This window comes from Muscardinus avellanarius, assembly GCF_963383645.1.
Source record: "Muscardinus avellanarius genome assembly, chromosome: 3".
NCBI classification, from domain to species: domain Eukaryota; kingdom Metazoa; phylum Chordata; class Mammalia; order Rodentia; family Gliridae; genus Muscardinus; species Muscardinus avellanarius.
In genome coordinates this window covers 66,838,111-66,855,188 of record NC_137788.1, presented here as the reverse complement: position 1 = coordinate 66,855,188, position 17,078 = coordinate 66,838,111, and the positions used below count along the sequence as shown (strand labels likewise).

At 36.2% G+C, this 17,078-nt stretch overlaps 1 protein-coding gene across 1 annotated transcript in view; it reads right to left on the bottom strand.

The window, feature by feature from the left end:
• The window catches only part of ST6GALNAC3 (ST6 N-acetylgalactosaminide alpha-2,6-sialyltransferase 3), a gene marked incomplete at both ends in the record, with an annotated part of 225,503 nt that extends 221,555 nt beyond the window's left edge, over positions 1-3,948 (bottom strand). The window contains one exon of the mRNA XM_080692131.1: positions 3,590-3,948. Within this exon, the coding sequence (XP_080548257.1) occupies positions 3,590-3,948 (359 nt within the window). The remainder of the gene's footprint in view (positions 1-3,589) is intronic.
• Positions 3,949-17,078: the final 13,130 nt, after the last annotated feature.

Genomic DNA, 17,078 nt, shown 5'->3' with positions numbered 1-17,078 from the left:
TTAAAAAAAAATTCAGTAAGTCTTTAGAAGAGACTGGTATGGACTTCTTTATGATAACCAAATAGTTAATGAGGACAAGCTTTTTTTTTTTTTTTTTTTGTGAATGTGATACTGGAGATTGAACCCAGGGACATTCTACCTCTACGTTACAGCCCCAGTCCTGTTTTTTCTCACTAACTTGCAGAGGGCCTCACTAAGTAGCTGAGGCTGGCTGAGAAACTGTGATTCTCTTGTCTCAGCCTCCCAAGTACTGAAATTACAAGCATGAGCCACCACTCCCAGCACAAACTTCTTTTAAAAGTATATTAGCCAGGTGTAATGGTGCATACCTGTTTTCCTAGTACTTAGGAAGATGAGACAGGAGGATTGCAGGTGCAAGGGTCTAGCAAAACCTCAGCAATCTAGCAAAACCCTCAACAACTTAGTGAGGCCCTATTTCAAATTTAAAAATAAGGCTGGGTAGAATGACTCTGGGTTCTATCCCTAGTGTCTCCTAGCCAAGTATATCATCTCATGAATGAAAAATATGATTAAATATTATCATTTTGCAACCCTAATAAATTATTGAATCTAGCCAATGATCAATAATGGCTTCTATTATTATAAGAGAAACGTATACAGTATTCCTCCTGATGGAAGTAACATCTAATAGTCTTGGTGAAATTGAATCTGAACCCAATTGAGATTCAATACAGAAAAATCATTGTAGAAGCAATATCACACAGATGAAAGTAGCAAATTTAGATTGTAGAAAACTATGTAAGACTAATGCTTAGCTCCGAGAGAGAGAGAGAGAGAGAGAGAGAGAGAGAGAGAGAGAGGAGAGAGATAGGTTAAGAAAAATATAGAAAAATATTAGTTATAACATAGGGACTTTATGCTAATCCTGATATAAACTGTTAAAATATATTGTTGAGACAACAGCAAAATTTACAAACCAACCAAACATAAAACAATATTAAGAACACTGTTGACTATTATACAGGGCAACACATTGAATTTTTTTATTCTTTATCTTTTAGGGTAAACAGTAAAACATTTATGAATAAAATTATATGATGTCGCTGGGCGTGATGGCGCAAATTTGTAATCCCAGTACTTGGGAGGCTGAGACAGGAGGATCACAGGTTCGCAGCCAGCCTCAGCGTCTTAGTGAAGCTCTCTGCAACTTAGTGAGAACTTGTTTCAATATAAAAATTAAAAAATGGGGCTGGAGATGTAGCTTGCAGGTGGAATGCCTAGGTTCCATTCCCAGTACCACACGCACAAATAATTATATGTCTAAGATTTGCCACAAAGTTAATACCTGGTGAGACACAGTGTGTGGAGCTATAGATAAAACAAAACTGGGCATGAGTTATTGAGTTATTCAAGCTAAATGGTGGCTATACTGAGGCTTATTGCACTGCTAATCTCTCTGCTTTGTAAATTAGACATTTTCCTTCATAACGGGTTTTTTTAAAAGATATTGTTTAAAATGTGTCAATGAATGTCAGAATATCACGGGAAATCCTTGGTAAAGGATTAGCTGAAGTTAGAACACAGATTTAAATCATGCAGAGATAGCAAGCAAGCAGCCTTAGAGATCATTTTGGTTAATCTCATGTTGTCCAACCAGATTCTCCTTAAATCATCATCCACTGTGCCAATCTAAAATATCAGCATACTTGTCTTCTATTCTATTTGATTGCAATACTCAGCACAAAAAACCCCACAGGAATAGTCTCATTGAAAAACAACAGCAAGCATATATCATTAAATCATTTTGTTTTTCTAAAAAATTATCTTGATAATTCTATAAATTGAATGGTACCTGAAAATTAAATTTGCCAAGTGAATAAAATTGCCAAGTAATTGTCTCTCTATAAAGACAGTGTTTCTCCTCACACTTATTTGATGAGAACGTAGAAAACAATCTCCCAAAGCTGTTCTCTCTCAGTTCTTATTGTACATTCCGCTGTGACAGTGTTGTCTCACTTCAAAAAACGCCAACATGATATGAACACAGAGGAGCAAACACCTCACTAAGCTCTCCTCTGTTACCCCCAAGTGATTCTAGGGCTTGTAGTTATGACTGCAAGATACCCTGAGGACTAACTCTAATGAAAAACCAAATATATCTAATTAATTGCATTGCTCTGGGCTAGTGAGAGACCAGAGGTTTCCAAAAGCCCTTGAGAATGGTCATATTAATATAAAATGGTGCTAACAGAAATATGTTTCTTTGAAGCACTAGACCTATTCCTTTTATCTATACTGCCTTTCTCTCTTAACCGCTTAGGTTACACTGATTCAAATCTAATGTTCGGGATTCATCATGTTAACTCTAACAGAAGAAGGGAACTGTATTAAGGCCTCTTATGTCTTTCATTTCACATGAAGCTGTGCATTTTGGTGCTCAAAAGTAGAAAATGCTAAGTGCAAATCAACTCACATTATCAACAGTACAGTAGGTCTACCTAAGATTTTTAAAATAATTATCAACACTGAATAATATCCAGAGATACCAGCAGTGTTTTTCCTAAAGAACATACCCTAATATAATTAAAACTGGATTTGATAATACCGAATAGTGAAAGACACATTTTGAGGGAATCAGAATGTTAATATTGAAATTATAATTGATACTCAATTCATCCATGATATTGCACAAATAAGCAAAATTCACAGATAATTTAAAACTAGCCATTGGTTTCAATATCTTCCTTCAGTAGTTCTTTATTAGAGCTAAAAATATGAACCAACATTGATTGATTTTTAGCTCTGCTTCTCTCCTTCATACTGGTTATTTTTCCAAAGGGGAAGAAGAAATTGCAGGCAATAAAGTTATATGAGAGCTAGAAAGACTAAAAGCAAAGATAAGAAATAGGGGAAGGTAGGAGAATGGGATGAATTAAGAAAGCAGGCTTCAAAGAAAAAAAGAGGAAGAGTAGTTTATAGGATGTTGCAAAAAGTAGAAGTAATGAAAAAATGCAAATTGGTTTTTGGATAATTTGAGTGAAAGATATTTATACCTCACTTCTCTTCAGGAATCCAACTGCTAATGATTTTAAGTAATGCATAATTTCAATATGGTATTTTGCTTAACGTGTTAGATTCCGAGCTATGATGTTCAAGATCACAGAGTCTATTTGCATGCAAGACACTTTGCATCTTATTAGAGAATCAATAGTCTCATCTGTTTGTGGTCTAGATAAAAAATTTGCCACAATTCCCAGAGGAGTTTAGGTCAATACTTAACCTGGAGTTGCTTAGCATTTCTGTTTTGAAATCAGAATGTGTAGACTTCCTCTTTCAGCTGAAATCCAATTGAATCAATAGCAAATGGAGCTACACAAGAAAAGATGTAAAGATATCTTGGAGAAGCATCCTGCTCTTCTAGGAGCCGCAAACCAATTAAAATGGAGAGAACAGAAGGCAGTGTAGGTGGAATTAATGGGACCTAGCTGCTGGCTCATCAAGTAATCATAATAGTAAGAAACACATAATGATTAGTTTAAAAAATAACTCTGTTCATTTGATAGCTGGCAAAAGGACTCACCAAAAATTTAGCATAAAAGACAACGAGGCTGCTTCAGAGATGACTCACCTATCTTTCCCAGTTTCCTTCTTAAAGATTCCATCACAGTAACTCATGCGCTTCTCTGTGGTCACATAAATTTGGGCACTTGGGTAGGCATCCACAGTCTTCTTCAGCATGTTGTATACAATGCCATTGCCATCCTTCCTCATATTGCGGAAAGGGCCCCAAACAACATAAATAGTAGAATTCGCTTCCTTGAAAAAGTAATCAGGGTTTTTTAGCAAAAGAGGAACACTGGTATGGGACACAACTCTAATCATGGTCATGTGGCCGACATCTTCTTCATAACCCTTGGTGGGGGCATTGTTCATTCTCCAAATGCAGGAAGATCGGTCAATCTCACTTCCCACCTTCTGTCCAACCATTTGACCTGAGTTTGACACTATGGCACAAAGGTCACAGTCCAACTGCAAAGGCTGAAAGACAAAAGGAGAAAGAAGGCAAGTAGCGTTTATCACCCAGTCAAAGACGTTTCTCTCTGAAAACAAACAATTCAGATGTTGCATAAATGCTGAATATGAAAATACTTCCAAAATGGATATGCTAATCCTACAGTCTCTGTTATCAAGTTAACAAAATGCTCCCACTAAAGAAGTAAACATATGACTTTAAGAAAATTTAAATTTTTATATTTTTATGTATTAGTTTAATGTGGAAGAATACTCATTTGCTTTCTCTTTTCAATGGTAAACTTTTTAATCCAGAACTTCAGGTACAAATATAATAAAAAAAAGAAAAGATTTGATCTCTGTAATAAAGTTTGTGGCTAAAATAAATACAAATGAAACACATCCAGGTATTAATTATGTATTTTAGTTATACATATGTATGGTTAGATAGCAGTTGATAAAAATATGAAGAGTACAATTTATACACTCTTCGTAGAATTGTAAATTAGCTCAGCCACTCTGGAGATGAGTTTGGAGTCTCCTCAAATAACTAAAAATGAAACTACCATGTGACTGAGCTATATCACTCTTCAATATCTTTCCTAAAGAATTAAAATCAGAATACTATATTGATAGAGGCATACCACTATCTATAAAAGAATTATTCACAATAACAAAATTATGGAACCAGTCTATCAACAGATGAATGGCTCCACAAACTGTGATATATATATATATATATATATATATATATATATATATATATATATATATATATATTGAATAATATTCAGCCATAAAGAAGAACAAACGTCATTTGTTAGAAAAATGGATGGAACTGGAGAATATTATACTGTTATATATTAGTTATACTAAGCTATTATATTAGTCTTAGAAAACCAAGGATCATATGTTTTTTCTCATACGTGGAAGCTAGAGAGAAAATAGAAAACATAAGGGAATTTAAATAATGCAGAGAGAGACCTGTAGGATACTTGAAGGGGCTTAGAAGACATTTGGAAGAGTAAGAGGGAAGATAGAAGAAGAAAACAACGCAAGTAATACTATGGCAGTATGTGAAGGTATTACTACCAGTCTTACTAACTCATGTGGGAAGGAAGAAGGAAAGAAAGACTACATAAGTTACTTGAAGAAGTTACCACCTAGCTGGGCGTGGTGGCGCACGCTTGTAATCCCAGCATTCAGGAGGCTGAGACCTGGAGGATCGCGGTTTGCGGACAGCCTCAGCTTAGTGAGGCCCTCTGCAACTCAGTGAGACACGGTTTCAAAATAAAGAATAAAAAATAGGGCAGGGGGTGTAGCTCGGAGATCAAATGCCCCTGGGTTCCATCCCCAGACCCGAAAAAAAGAAGTTACCACCTGAAGAAGTCACCCTGTCTGAAACTCGGATTTAAAAAAAAAAAAGTGCTTTGTTGATACACATCTTTCTCACCTCCCTTCTGTATGATACTACATTTGAATCCTGAATTCCATTCTGAAATTTTATTGTGTATACTGGGGAGTAGCTCTCTTACACTCTTACACAGTGTCCTTGTTTTACTTTATGGGCTTAAATTTGTTTAATATTTTTCTGTCCCCTAGGTAGTAAATTCTGTAAGAATTATGTCTTCTACCTTTTAACACCACTACCCAAACATCTCTGACTACATTAGGTACTCAATTGGCTAAGTGAGGAAATCAAAGAAATTGAATTAAAATAATTTATTAAGAGTCTGTACACTGAGCTTAGCACTAGAATAGAAATGGACTGTTTCAATTAATTTAGAATTATTTATTTAGATAAAAAGAGAAAGTAATCCAGAAGAAACATATCAACATATCAGCAGGCTCTTTCTCTGTATCACAATCCAGACAGGTAAAGGAGAGGTAAGGATCTCAGAAAAGTCACCTACGCCATTATCCCACAACTGTAGCAGGTCACATTAGTTTCCACTCTTTGTAAGTACTGGCAGTCATTATTACAGCTCTCACAGTCCTAAGAGCTAGAATTCTGCTATGAAAATTAAAAACAAAAATACCTGCCATAGTAGAACTTACACTCGAGTATCCCATATAATATTTTTAAGATTGATCAGTTCTAAAGAGAGAGCATTTAATCAAGGAAGGAAGTTAGGAAGTAGGTAAGGGGTGTGTGTGTGTGTGTGTGTGTGTGTGTGTGTGTGTGTGTGTTGATGGAGTAATCAGAAAAAGGCCTTGTTGAATAAAGATTTGAGAAGTGAAAGGACCGACTGTGTGCATATCTGGGGAGAAAGTCAATGCAAACACCCTGAAGGGGAGAAGAATCTTAGGAAGAGCAAGGTGACCTGGCCAGTGGAGTCAGCACGTTGGTATGGGGTCAGAGACATTGCCGGTGAGAATCACTTCACTTGTGTGATGAGGAGCCAGTAGAGGGCTTTAAACAGAGTGACTATATTTTAATAGCTATTTTTTAAAAATAGTTTTGGCTACTGTGTGGAAAGCTGATAAAAAAAAGAGGCAAGAATTGAAACAGGAAGACAGGCTACAGCTATGACCCCAGCTGGAGAGGATGGAGCTTGAAATATAGTGAGTACTGAGGAAGGAAGAGAGTAGCTGGTCACACTCTGGACATCCCTTGAAGGTAGAGCCTGCTGGAGTGGCCTAAGAATGAATGTGGGAGTGAATGAACGAGAAGTGTCAAGCTTTTAGGCTAAGCAGCTGGAAGGATGTGGCCACCTTTAATTGCAAAGGGAAGGCTTCAGGAAGCAGGATCAGGGAAGAAAAACCAGGGGCTCATTAACAGGTCAAGTGGACCTGAGATGCCTTACACATAGACTGTTGCATCAAGTGTTAGAACAAAACTACTCAAACTGCATGTCAACCCCTTCCTGCCCTAATTACTAAAAAAGATAGGCGTATTGTGGAAAACTTGAGAAAATTTTAGAAAATGGATACAAATAATAAAACCTTTCCAAACTTTTATCACTCAATAACTACTGCAAATCTCAAAGTTTGCTCTTCCTACATATATTATTTTAAGCAGGTTAAGAAATACCATTTATTCAATTTGGCAGCATTAATTTTTTTACTTAATTTTATATAATTAAACTTTCAGATGCTAGTAAGTCACTCTTAGAGATAGTTTTAGTGTCTGCCCATTATTCTATTTTATGGATATACCATAATGTTCCTTTTTCCCTACTTCTGGATACTTAGCTATTGTCTAATTTTTTTTATCATAAAAAGTGCTTTCATAAACATTCTTTTGCTTCCCCCTGTATTTTCGATGCTAACAGTTATATTTGGACTTGTTTCCTTGATTTGAATTTTTGTGTTCCTATAAGATATACTAAAATAAAAGCATCAGTTTGAGTTGTCAAAATTAAGAATGTCAAAAAACATGACTTACAGAACCTACAAAGGTCCACTTATGATGTGTTTTAAAATTCTGCTAAAAAAGAGCCTATCCAATATCTCTATCACTAAGGTAAGCAGCAGGTGGTCCAGGCCCTAGGTCCATGAAAGGGGTGATTTTTATCATAATGCTTGAAAATAGGGTTGTATAGGTTGTTGTCATAGTGGCGTCTTCACTAGTGGCCAAATGGAGGCCCATGGACATGCTTCTGAGGGTCAAGCACTGAGTGAAGACTCTCCATCATTCTTTGGGTGCCTCCATTCTAATAGGCAGTAAGGAAAAATACAATGTTTTTCCTGCCAGGCAATCTGTGACAGGGCTGGATGCCCACTGCACATAGCTGAGTCCTCTCAATGCACTTAGTCTTGCAAATCAATGCCTAATTTAAACTCTGTATGTTGCATACGGTACCTACAACTCATCACCAAATACATATATAGAATGCAAGGAGGTTACCTTCTACCCTCTGTTCCAAGAAGTTGCTTTAGGTATAATAAAAATTCCTTGGGGGGGGGGGTATGGTCTCCACAAAACTAAAAAATCAAATAGAAAAAAAGTCTTTGATGTGTCTTATAAAATGGAGCAATTTGCATTGGATTACCAGTCATTAGAGTGAATTAGCCAGTTCTGCTGTAACAAGGCTTGATTTAACTAATAAGAATCAGCATACTGGTCTCACTTGACAATTGTAACCTCTGAAAGTGATCAATTAAGACATCACAATCTGTTTCATGACAACATATTGGGATACGGCAGCTGTGCAAATTATGAGGTCAGCAGCTGACTAACAACTTGAGGGCAAACACTGGGAACAGCCTCTTGTTTATGTGATAAATATGTCATTGAGAAGAGTGCTACAAATGCAATGGCTTTGGGGTGGATGGTGATCTTTCAATTGCCTCCTCTTTACTATTAACTGGGCCACACTTTCACCATAGCTAGTCTTAAGAGACATTCATGTGTATACTTGGTCACAATCCTGCCTAGCTATGACTTCCAGAACCGGATGCCCAAAGACTGGCTAAACATGATGACTGCTCTATTTACTCCTTAGCTGCAGGAACTATTTTTAAAGTATGGCAGGAGTGCAGGTCTGAATGAATGAAATATAGCTATCATAATCAGAGGCTTCAGGCCACATAACGAACTGGTTTAGGCTCAAGGGATACTTTTATATGTTTGAAGATACCTTCAAATTCTAGTGAGCCATGATAAAAAGAAAGAAATACCTAGGCATGGATGACCCAAGAACTGCCTTATCTAGTTATCTCAGTTTCTTTTATTAACTTTATCATACTATCTTTTTATCTCAACTTCTTTTGTTAAATTAGATTGCTGCTTCCTAAATTTGTTTGTATTATTTGATTTAGGAGCCTCACTTGAAAATTTACTCCATATGTCTCTGTGGGCTCGGTTCTGCCTCAGTAAGTAGAACTCTCTCCCAGACTTAAGACCTGGACTTTACAAAACCTCGAAGATTTATCTGGTTTCAATTTATCAATTTTTTCTTAACTTTGACTTTTTCCTTTTCAATTGAATTACCTCTATCTCTTTTTGTTGTTATAGCTGCTGTTTATTTTCATTAAAAAAAATAAAACTTGCCATCTTTATCTTGTTTCTTGTACAAGCAAAACATCACCCAAAACATTTTGGTTGGGTTTGGACTGTTTCTATACACAAAGAACACCACAAATATTCCTATCTGGGAAGCTACGTTCCTGGTTGATGAAGGGGCACAAACATTAATCACCCCTTTTTACTTGAAATATTGATGTTTTATAATCTATAAAAATCATATATGTACATATATGTTTTAAGTATTCTCTCCCTCTGCAAGTGTACATTAAATCTATGCTAACATACTGGACTATAAACACAATCTGAGGAAAGTTAAGGATTTTGTGAAATCTATTGAACAATCAATTACTTTTAATTTAGTTTTCCTTATATACAATGCACAATATAAAGGATAAAATAATTTTAAAATTCTAATCAAGATGAACTTTAACCCCAGTGTACAGCTCTGAGATGTGAGAATGAGGGAAGTTTTATGGGCAGTTCTTTGGCAATTCCTATGCTGTTTTAGAGACCTAAGTGATTGCCTTAAAAAACAAAGCATTTCCCTACTAAAATGAATCCTGATATTTTCTCTTCTTAAAAGAAAAAAGGACTTCTTGGTTGTTGATGGGGGCACAAAGGGAGGGTGAAAGAAGAGAAGAAATGGTATGAGAGAGGCATAGAAGCATAATGTATTTATTGATATACACATAGTTGAATGCTTACTATAGGTCAGTCATCTTGTTCAGCATTTTATTCCATTATTCCACTTAGCTTTCAAATTAAATTTCTAAATTAGTTTGTTGTTATTTTCCATTATAGATTTGGGTAAATTAAGGTAAATATTATTTCCAGTGGACACTAGTATCTTTCATAATAAAAAATTTTATCCAAATAATAATATAAAAATAGGTCTGGGAGTATAGACCAGAGGTAGAAGGGCTTCCAGGAACCCCAGTACCCCCAAAAAATAATAAATTATCATTCAGGAAGTGACTCACAGTGGGATTCAGAAGTGAAAGTAAAGCTTGACAAGGTGGCATACCCTTGTAATCACAGCATTTGGGAGGCTGAGACAGAGGATCGCGGTTCATGGACAGCCTCAGCTACTTAGTGAGGCCCTTTGCAACTCAGTGAGACCCTGTTTCAAAATAAAAAATAAAAATAGGGCTGGGGGTGTAGATCGGAGGTAGAATGCCCCAGTACTGCGTTCCATCCCCAGTACTGCAAAATAAAAAAAGTGAAAGATATTAAAAGAATAGGTATTATTAGTTTGCAATATTCATATGTGTGTGTGAGTGCACTTTTGCAGGATCCATCCAAGGTCTGGCACATTGTGGGCCAGCTCTACCCCCAGCCTGATCTACTATAGCTTTCATACACATATATGCAAACACCTTAAATGTTATCTAGTATCATATTAAAACTACTTACATTAAACTACAAAATAATGCTTCTCTTTTTTGTGTATGTGTGGAACTGGGGATTGAACCCAGGAGCATTCTACTGGGTCCAAACCCCCAGCCCTATTTTTTTATTCTTTATTCTGAAACAGGGTCTCACTAAGTTGTGGAAGGGCCTAAGAACCTGAGGCTGGCCAGGAACCTGTGTTTCTCCTATCAGCCTCCCAAGTACAGGGATTGTAAGTGTGGGACACTTGCCTTGCTAAAGAAATGCTTTTCTACATGCTTTTAGCCAAGAATTTCACCAAAATAGGATGAAAGGATCCAGAGGAATGATAGGATTTGCATATGAACTAAGCAACCCCTTTTTTTCTGACAGTAGTAATGAAATGGCAAACCAATTTATGTAGAAATATTGTCTTAATATTTTCCATTTCAAATATGGCTGAATTTTCAGTCTGAGATAAACTAATTATGACCAATTTGATTTGTTTTTAAATGGCCCTGCACATCTGCTTACTCGATTTGCTTTTCAAACCATTTCTTTCACAACAACAGTGAGTAATGTTTCTTTGCAACAGTTGAAATAATGCTACGAATGTATTAAAATGACCAGCTCCAATCTCAAAGATGGGCAGTTAGATGCGGGTACCCCGTGGGGAGGGCAGCAAAAGTTGTGTGCATATATTTTTCTGTATCGCAATATGATGTAAACACTGTATCCCAATATGATATAAATTTACAATGCACCAAATTCAAAAAGGAGGAAGGAAGGAAGGAAGAAAGAAAGGAAAGGAGGGAGGGAGGGAGGAAGGAAGGAAGGAAGGGAGGGAGAGAGGGAAAGAGAGAACAAGGAAAGATATATGGGGGCTAAAATAGACCTTGGCATATGACATATTTGAGGCTGTTCTCCATTTCTAAAAGGAATATTTCCCCTTGCCCCAAGGCTTCCTTGAGAAGAGATTGCTGATTTTGACACCCACACTGCTGTTTCAGGTCCTTGAAAATTTACCTTAGCTGGATACTGTTAAGCAGTATCTAACTCAGGAATCACTTTCTCCTTTGTAGGTACAAAGATCCTGGACATCGGAATATAATGCTCACCCAACAGTATATACCATGCATACTTTTTATTTATACATTATTATATTACCTCAACTGGCACAAAAATAAATTCTGGTTTTTTAAAATGCTAAAGAATGCAAGTGCTAAGAAATTGATTCTCTACAAAGATTCTGTATTCCCTGATACTATGGATGGAAGGATAGGTAGAGATACATAGATACTCTTATCTTTTTGTAAGAGTCCGTGATATTTTTATAATTTTCTTTCCATGTGCTTTAACAATATGTATTATGTATGCAGACTACATAAATGAATGTTATTCAGTTTCCATGATATCCCAACTGACTCAGAGAGAGAGAGAGAGAGAGAGAGAGAGAGAGAGAGAGAGAGAGAGAGAGAGAGAGAGAAAGGAAGATAGAAATGTCGACTTACTCTAACTGGCAAGTTCCCCCTCTAACTGAGTCACTGTTCTCTTTAATTCATTGCATATTATAGTAAAGTAGCCCTTTTCATTTTATTATAAATTTATAATTGCACACACACACACACACACACACACACACACACGAAGGAACACACTGACACTCCCAACTACCTTCACCCAGCTACTGAGAAAGCTCGATTTCTTAGGCTATTTTTCATCCTGCTCCTTACCAACCATCCTGGGAGCCGCATCCTTCTTTCTTGGGGTATGAACCTGAGAAATTGGACTATCCTTTTTGAATGATACATCAGAACAACTGCCAAATACTTTATATTTTAATCAGTAAGAAGAATGAAATATTTAACCTTTACTCTTTTCTCTCTGAATAAGCTTATAGACAATAGAATAGACAATTAAAATCCATGAAATAAAACCTACACAACAGTGTGGTTTCCCTGGCAAAAAGGAATGGCCATGTATGAAAGGTCACCTGTCAACTAGTTGTAGTTATTAAATCTCTGCATTTATCATTAAGGTGGCTCTATGGAAAATGAAGGTCAAGACATTAAATTATGAAACAGTCAGGATTAGAAAAGGTCACCAAAAACCTAAGTAAAATTTAACCAAACCTGCTAATTCTCTACTTTAGTAACAAGCAGAAACAGGGGTGAAGCACAGCACTGGACAGCTTTATTCTTTATCTCTTTTTAGCCCCATATTGAAAATGAATTTCCAAGTGATGTCTCAAGATCTAAAATGAAACTTGCTCATCTCAAATAAAAACAGAAGCCTCGATAAATATTTCAGAACAAAAATCAGGTTTGAATCGAACCAGCCTAAATTATTAAAAGCATTGTTTTATACTACTCTAATGGTTGCTTTCATTTCAACCCTAAGAATGCAACTTAAAAATGGGGGGGTGGGGAGATGGGGCACTTGCTGTACCCTAACTGCCTTATAGGACAATTAGCAACTCACCACTCACTAATTTACTACTTTAATGTTGGAACAAATGAGATCTTTGCTTTTCATCATCCAATTTGAATGAATTTGAACAAAGCAGGTTGAACAAAGCTCCGGGGACCCACTCCTCAGTTTGCTGTCATTTACTCCTGTACTCTTCCTGAATGTCTTTCGAGTTTTCGTTTTAAAGGCTTCGACGTGTATAATGATGCCATTGGGGAATAGATTTTGCCTTTATTCTTCTTGATGTTCTTTTGAGGTCTTTCAAGTGAAAGGTACAAAAGAGGCATTAACAATCTGGCATTGTTTTTATTGCTTAACAAAGAAAAAATGTATTTTAATTTTTCCCGTGTTTCAGGAATGATTAAGCAAGCTGTGTTCATCTACACCGAGTCACTTTCAGCAGACCTCTAACTGTGAGCAAAGAATTGTGAAGACTGTTCTAGAGAAATCAACACAGTTCAGCCAAGCCAGCCTGTAAATGTACTTCTTGGCCCCTTCACAAACCAGCATCTTCCAGTTAATGCAGGTTTCAAAAACAGTGTGTATAAATCACACACTATGAATAAAAACACATAAAAATAGAGATTGGATACCCTGCTGCTTGGCTCTGACTCTCTCTCTCTCTCTGGATTTGGGATATGGCATTTACCTTGGCTTCTACCTGGTGGCATTATATCTCAGCATAAAACTTAATGTGGGGTTGCATAAAAATGTTAATGCCAAGAAATAATTCTACAACAAGGTAACATAAAGCAATGTTTTGCAGTTGCCACAGATTATATGTCCCCCCCCCTTTTTTTGGGGAAATTCCTCAAGGGAATGGATCTGTATAATCATGGAGGTGTGCCAAAGTAAACTGTGTGTTTTCTCCAGACTGAAAGGCAAGAAACAAGTCTTCTTAAACCAAAAAGGAGGCTGCCCCTAGTGGGCTAGAATCAAGGAAATGACTCATAGTCCACTAACACAATAAGGATGTAGTCAAAGCTGACCTGTTTCCTGGACAACTTGCCTCTGGTTTATTTTCTTTTCTTTTGGGGAGGGTAATCTCAGGACCTGCTGCTAAAATACAATCCAGGTGTTTCATGTAAATAAAAAGTAAAAATAAATGGATGCATGCTCTGTAATTAGTGTCATAATGTGTCACTTCACAAGGGACATGGTTCTAGAATGGCTGCGTGTTATAAAGACCAAGAGATCTTTTAGACATGATAATGACTGGACTCCACATCAGACAAAATGACATAGACAATTCTTATATATGGCACCAGCACACCATTATTTTCTTTTAAAGTTTCGCACAATTGCAATGGGCACTTAAGTCTTAGGAAAATTGTCCTAGAGGAATTTAGCAGTGATAAAAGGATACCAAACATTCTGACCAAAGGAATGAAAAACAGTGGTAAATTTGGATCCCAGAGGCCCTAGATAAGGTAGATGCTAGGATAGAAAATAATTCTAGTTACATTACCTTCATACACTATAGGATGAGAAAGCAACTATTACACATGAAATCATTGATAGATCCAGACATTGTTTTTTGGTGCTGGGAATTGAACCCAGGAACATTCTACCTCCTTGCTACACCTCCATCCTTTTTTATTTGGAAACAAGGTCTCCCTAATTTTGCTGAGGGCCTCATTAATTCACGAATACTGGCCTTGAACCTGTAATTCTCCTGACTGAGCCTCCCAAATACTGGCATTACTGGTGTGCCCCATTGCACCCATCATAAGTCAGACATTTTGAAGAGCAAGTGGAAAAGGTACTGGAAGTTTTCATAGAATACTAAACAAGAGAACTTTCATTTCTTATAAACCCATAGTTAATTATTTGCTTTATGTTCTGGCTAGAATTTGCTTTGGAAGCAAGGAAATCATATTACCTTATAAATTCCTTAAACCCTCATGTGGCATTCCTGTCAGCATTTAAAGCTGGTGGTAAATTGTACATTCACTCAATAAAAATTTTTTTGCCAATTTTTTTTTTTTGTTGTTTCTAACTGAAGGACACTTTGGGGCTTTGTAGTTTGAGTAGAAATGGGGTGGTTACGAATAAAATACATTGTTGGTGGGATTGCAAATCAGTACAACCACTTTAGAAAACAGTATGGAGGATCCTCAGAAGAATGAGAATGAACTTGCCATATGATCCAGCAATACCACTTCTGGGTATCTACTCAAAAGAATGAAAACCAAACTAACAAACTAATGCATACATATCTATGTTCATAGCCACAAAATTCAAATTGCCAAATTATTAAAACAACCAAGATGTTCATCAAAAAATGAATGGATTACAAAACTATGAGATATATACACAATGAAATTTTACTCAGCTATAAAGAAGAATACAATTATGTCATTTACAGGAAAATTGATAGGACTGGAGAACATTATGCTAAGTGAGATTAGTCAGTCACAAAGATAAAAAAGATTGGATGTTCTCTCTGATATGCAGAAGTTAGGGGAGAAAATGGGTCATTGGAGGAACTCTAGACAAAGAAAGAGAAACTATAGATGAGCAAATAAGGTGACCTGAGGGGATGGGAGGGGGAAGAGGGAAATTCCCCAATGTACATGAGGTACACTCACAAACATATCAAAGTCAATCAGTAAGCCAAACATGAGAAGGAAGGAGGGAGGAGAGAATGGAGTGAGAATTGGATAAGCGCTAATTGAGTAATATGTGCATGTATGCCTCTACCATCTTGTACTTATTATCATATATGACTAAAATGCACAAAAATTTAAAAGTGAATAAAATAGAAAGGCCTACAGATAGAATGAGAAAATAGAAATAAGACTCAATCATTTATGAGTACAGTTGTATGGGTAACCTTTTAAAAAGTCATTTCCTCTATGAAAAAAACACAGAAAAAAATATGAGAAAAGAGAAAAGAAACAGAAGACCTTATAAAGGAGGACTGTAATTGGACTTTATCCCATATTCTCTTATATTTCCTACAAAGCAAGTAAAGGTTTAATTATTGAGAGGCAGGATATTCAGAGGTTAAGGCTAATGAAATTCAGAAGAACAAACTTTCAATAAAGCATATTTTGTACAAGAGTGTTAAGAATAAAAAGCATTGTCATTGGGATTTATAAAATACAGATGTATAAAGAACCCATTGTAATACTGTCTATTTGTTCCAGTAATGCTCAGGAGCACAGTTACAATAATAATGTAAGAAACAGCCAGCCTTGCCCAGGGCTGGAGATTATAGCTATCTGTACTAGTAAACTTGGATTCAAAGTTGAAGGTAGAAGAAAATGATAGCAAAATGGAAGAGATAAGGAAACACAAATATTTTAGTGAGGGTATATACATTTTTTGAGGCAAGAAGACGTGTGTGTGTGTGTGTGTGTGTGTGTGTGTGTGTGTATTACATAACCTAATACTAGGCATATTTAGAAATAAGGAGAGAAATATCACTTCCATTGGCTTTGAGTTAAAGGTCTATGATACCAATTGGGTTGGGCTTCAGAAAAAAGCAGCTATAGTCAAAATTATTCCTTCTAGTTTGGAAATGCAAGACCAAAGCACAAAGAAATTCAACCTCATTATTGTAAAAACAAGAAATAAAAAATAAAAGGTATCATCAGGAGAAATTCTGCTTCAATAATATTCACTTAAAAATTCAGACCAACTGTTCCATGGAAGATAACTCAAAGACTTTGTGGGAAAAATCATCTCTTTAAAACCATCAAAGACCTAACAATATGGTAAGGCACTACCAGTCTAGAGGAGACTTGAGCCAACTAACACCAAGAGCATTTCTGGATCTGGAAAAAGTAGCTGAGTCCTGTATCTATCAGTTTAAGCCTAAGAGGACAAACATCAGAATCCAGTATCTATGGGATACTTTGAAGGTGGTATTAAGACAAAAGTTTATAGCATTGCATGCCCACATAAGAAGAACAAAGAGTAGTCAAATAAATAACCTAATGAAACATCTCAAGGACCTATAAAAACAGCAAAAGTCTACTCCTAAAGCCAGCAGAAGGCAGGAAATAATTAAAATCAGAGCAGGAATAAATGAAATAGTGAATAAAAAACAATACGAAGGATCAACAAAACAAAAAGCTGGTTCTTTTAAAAGATTAATAAGATTGAAAAACCCCTTGCAAACCTAACCAAATGAAAGAGAAAAAACTCAAATCATTAAAATCAGAAATGAAAAAAGGAGACCTTACACAGTGGAAAAATTTGGAGAATTATCAGGAACTATTTTGAAAATTTATACTCCGATAGACCAAAAAACATGGAAGAATAGATTTCTAAGTACTTTTTCCAAGTA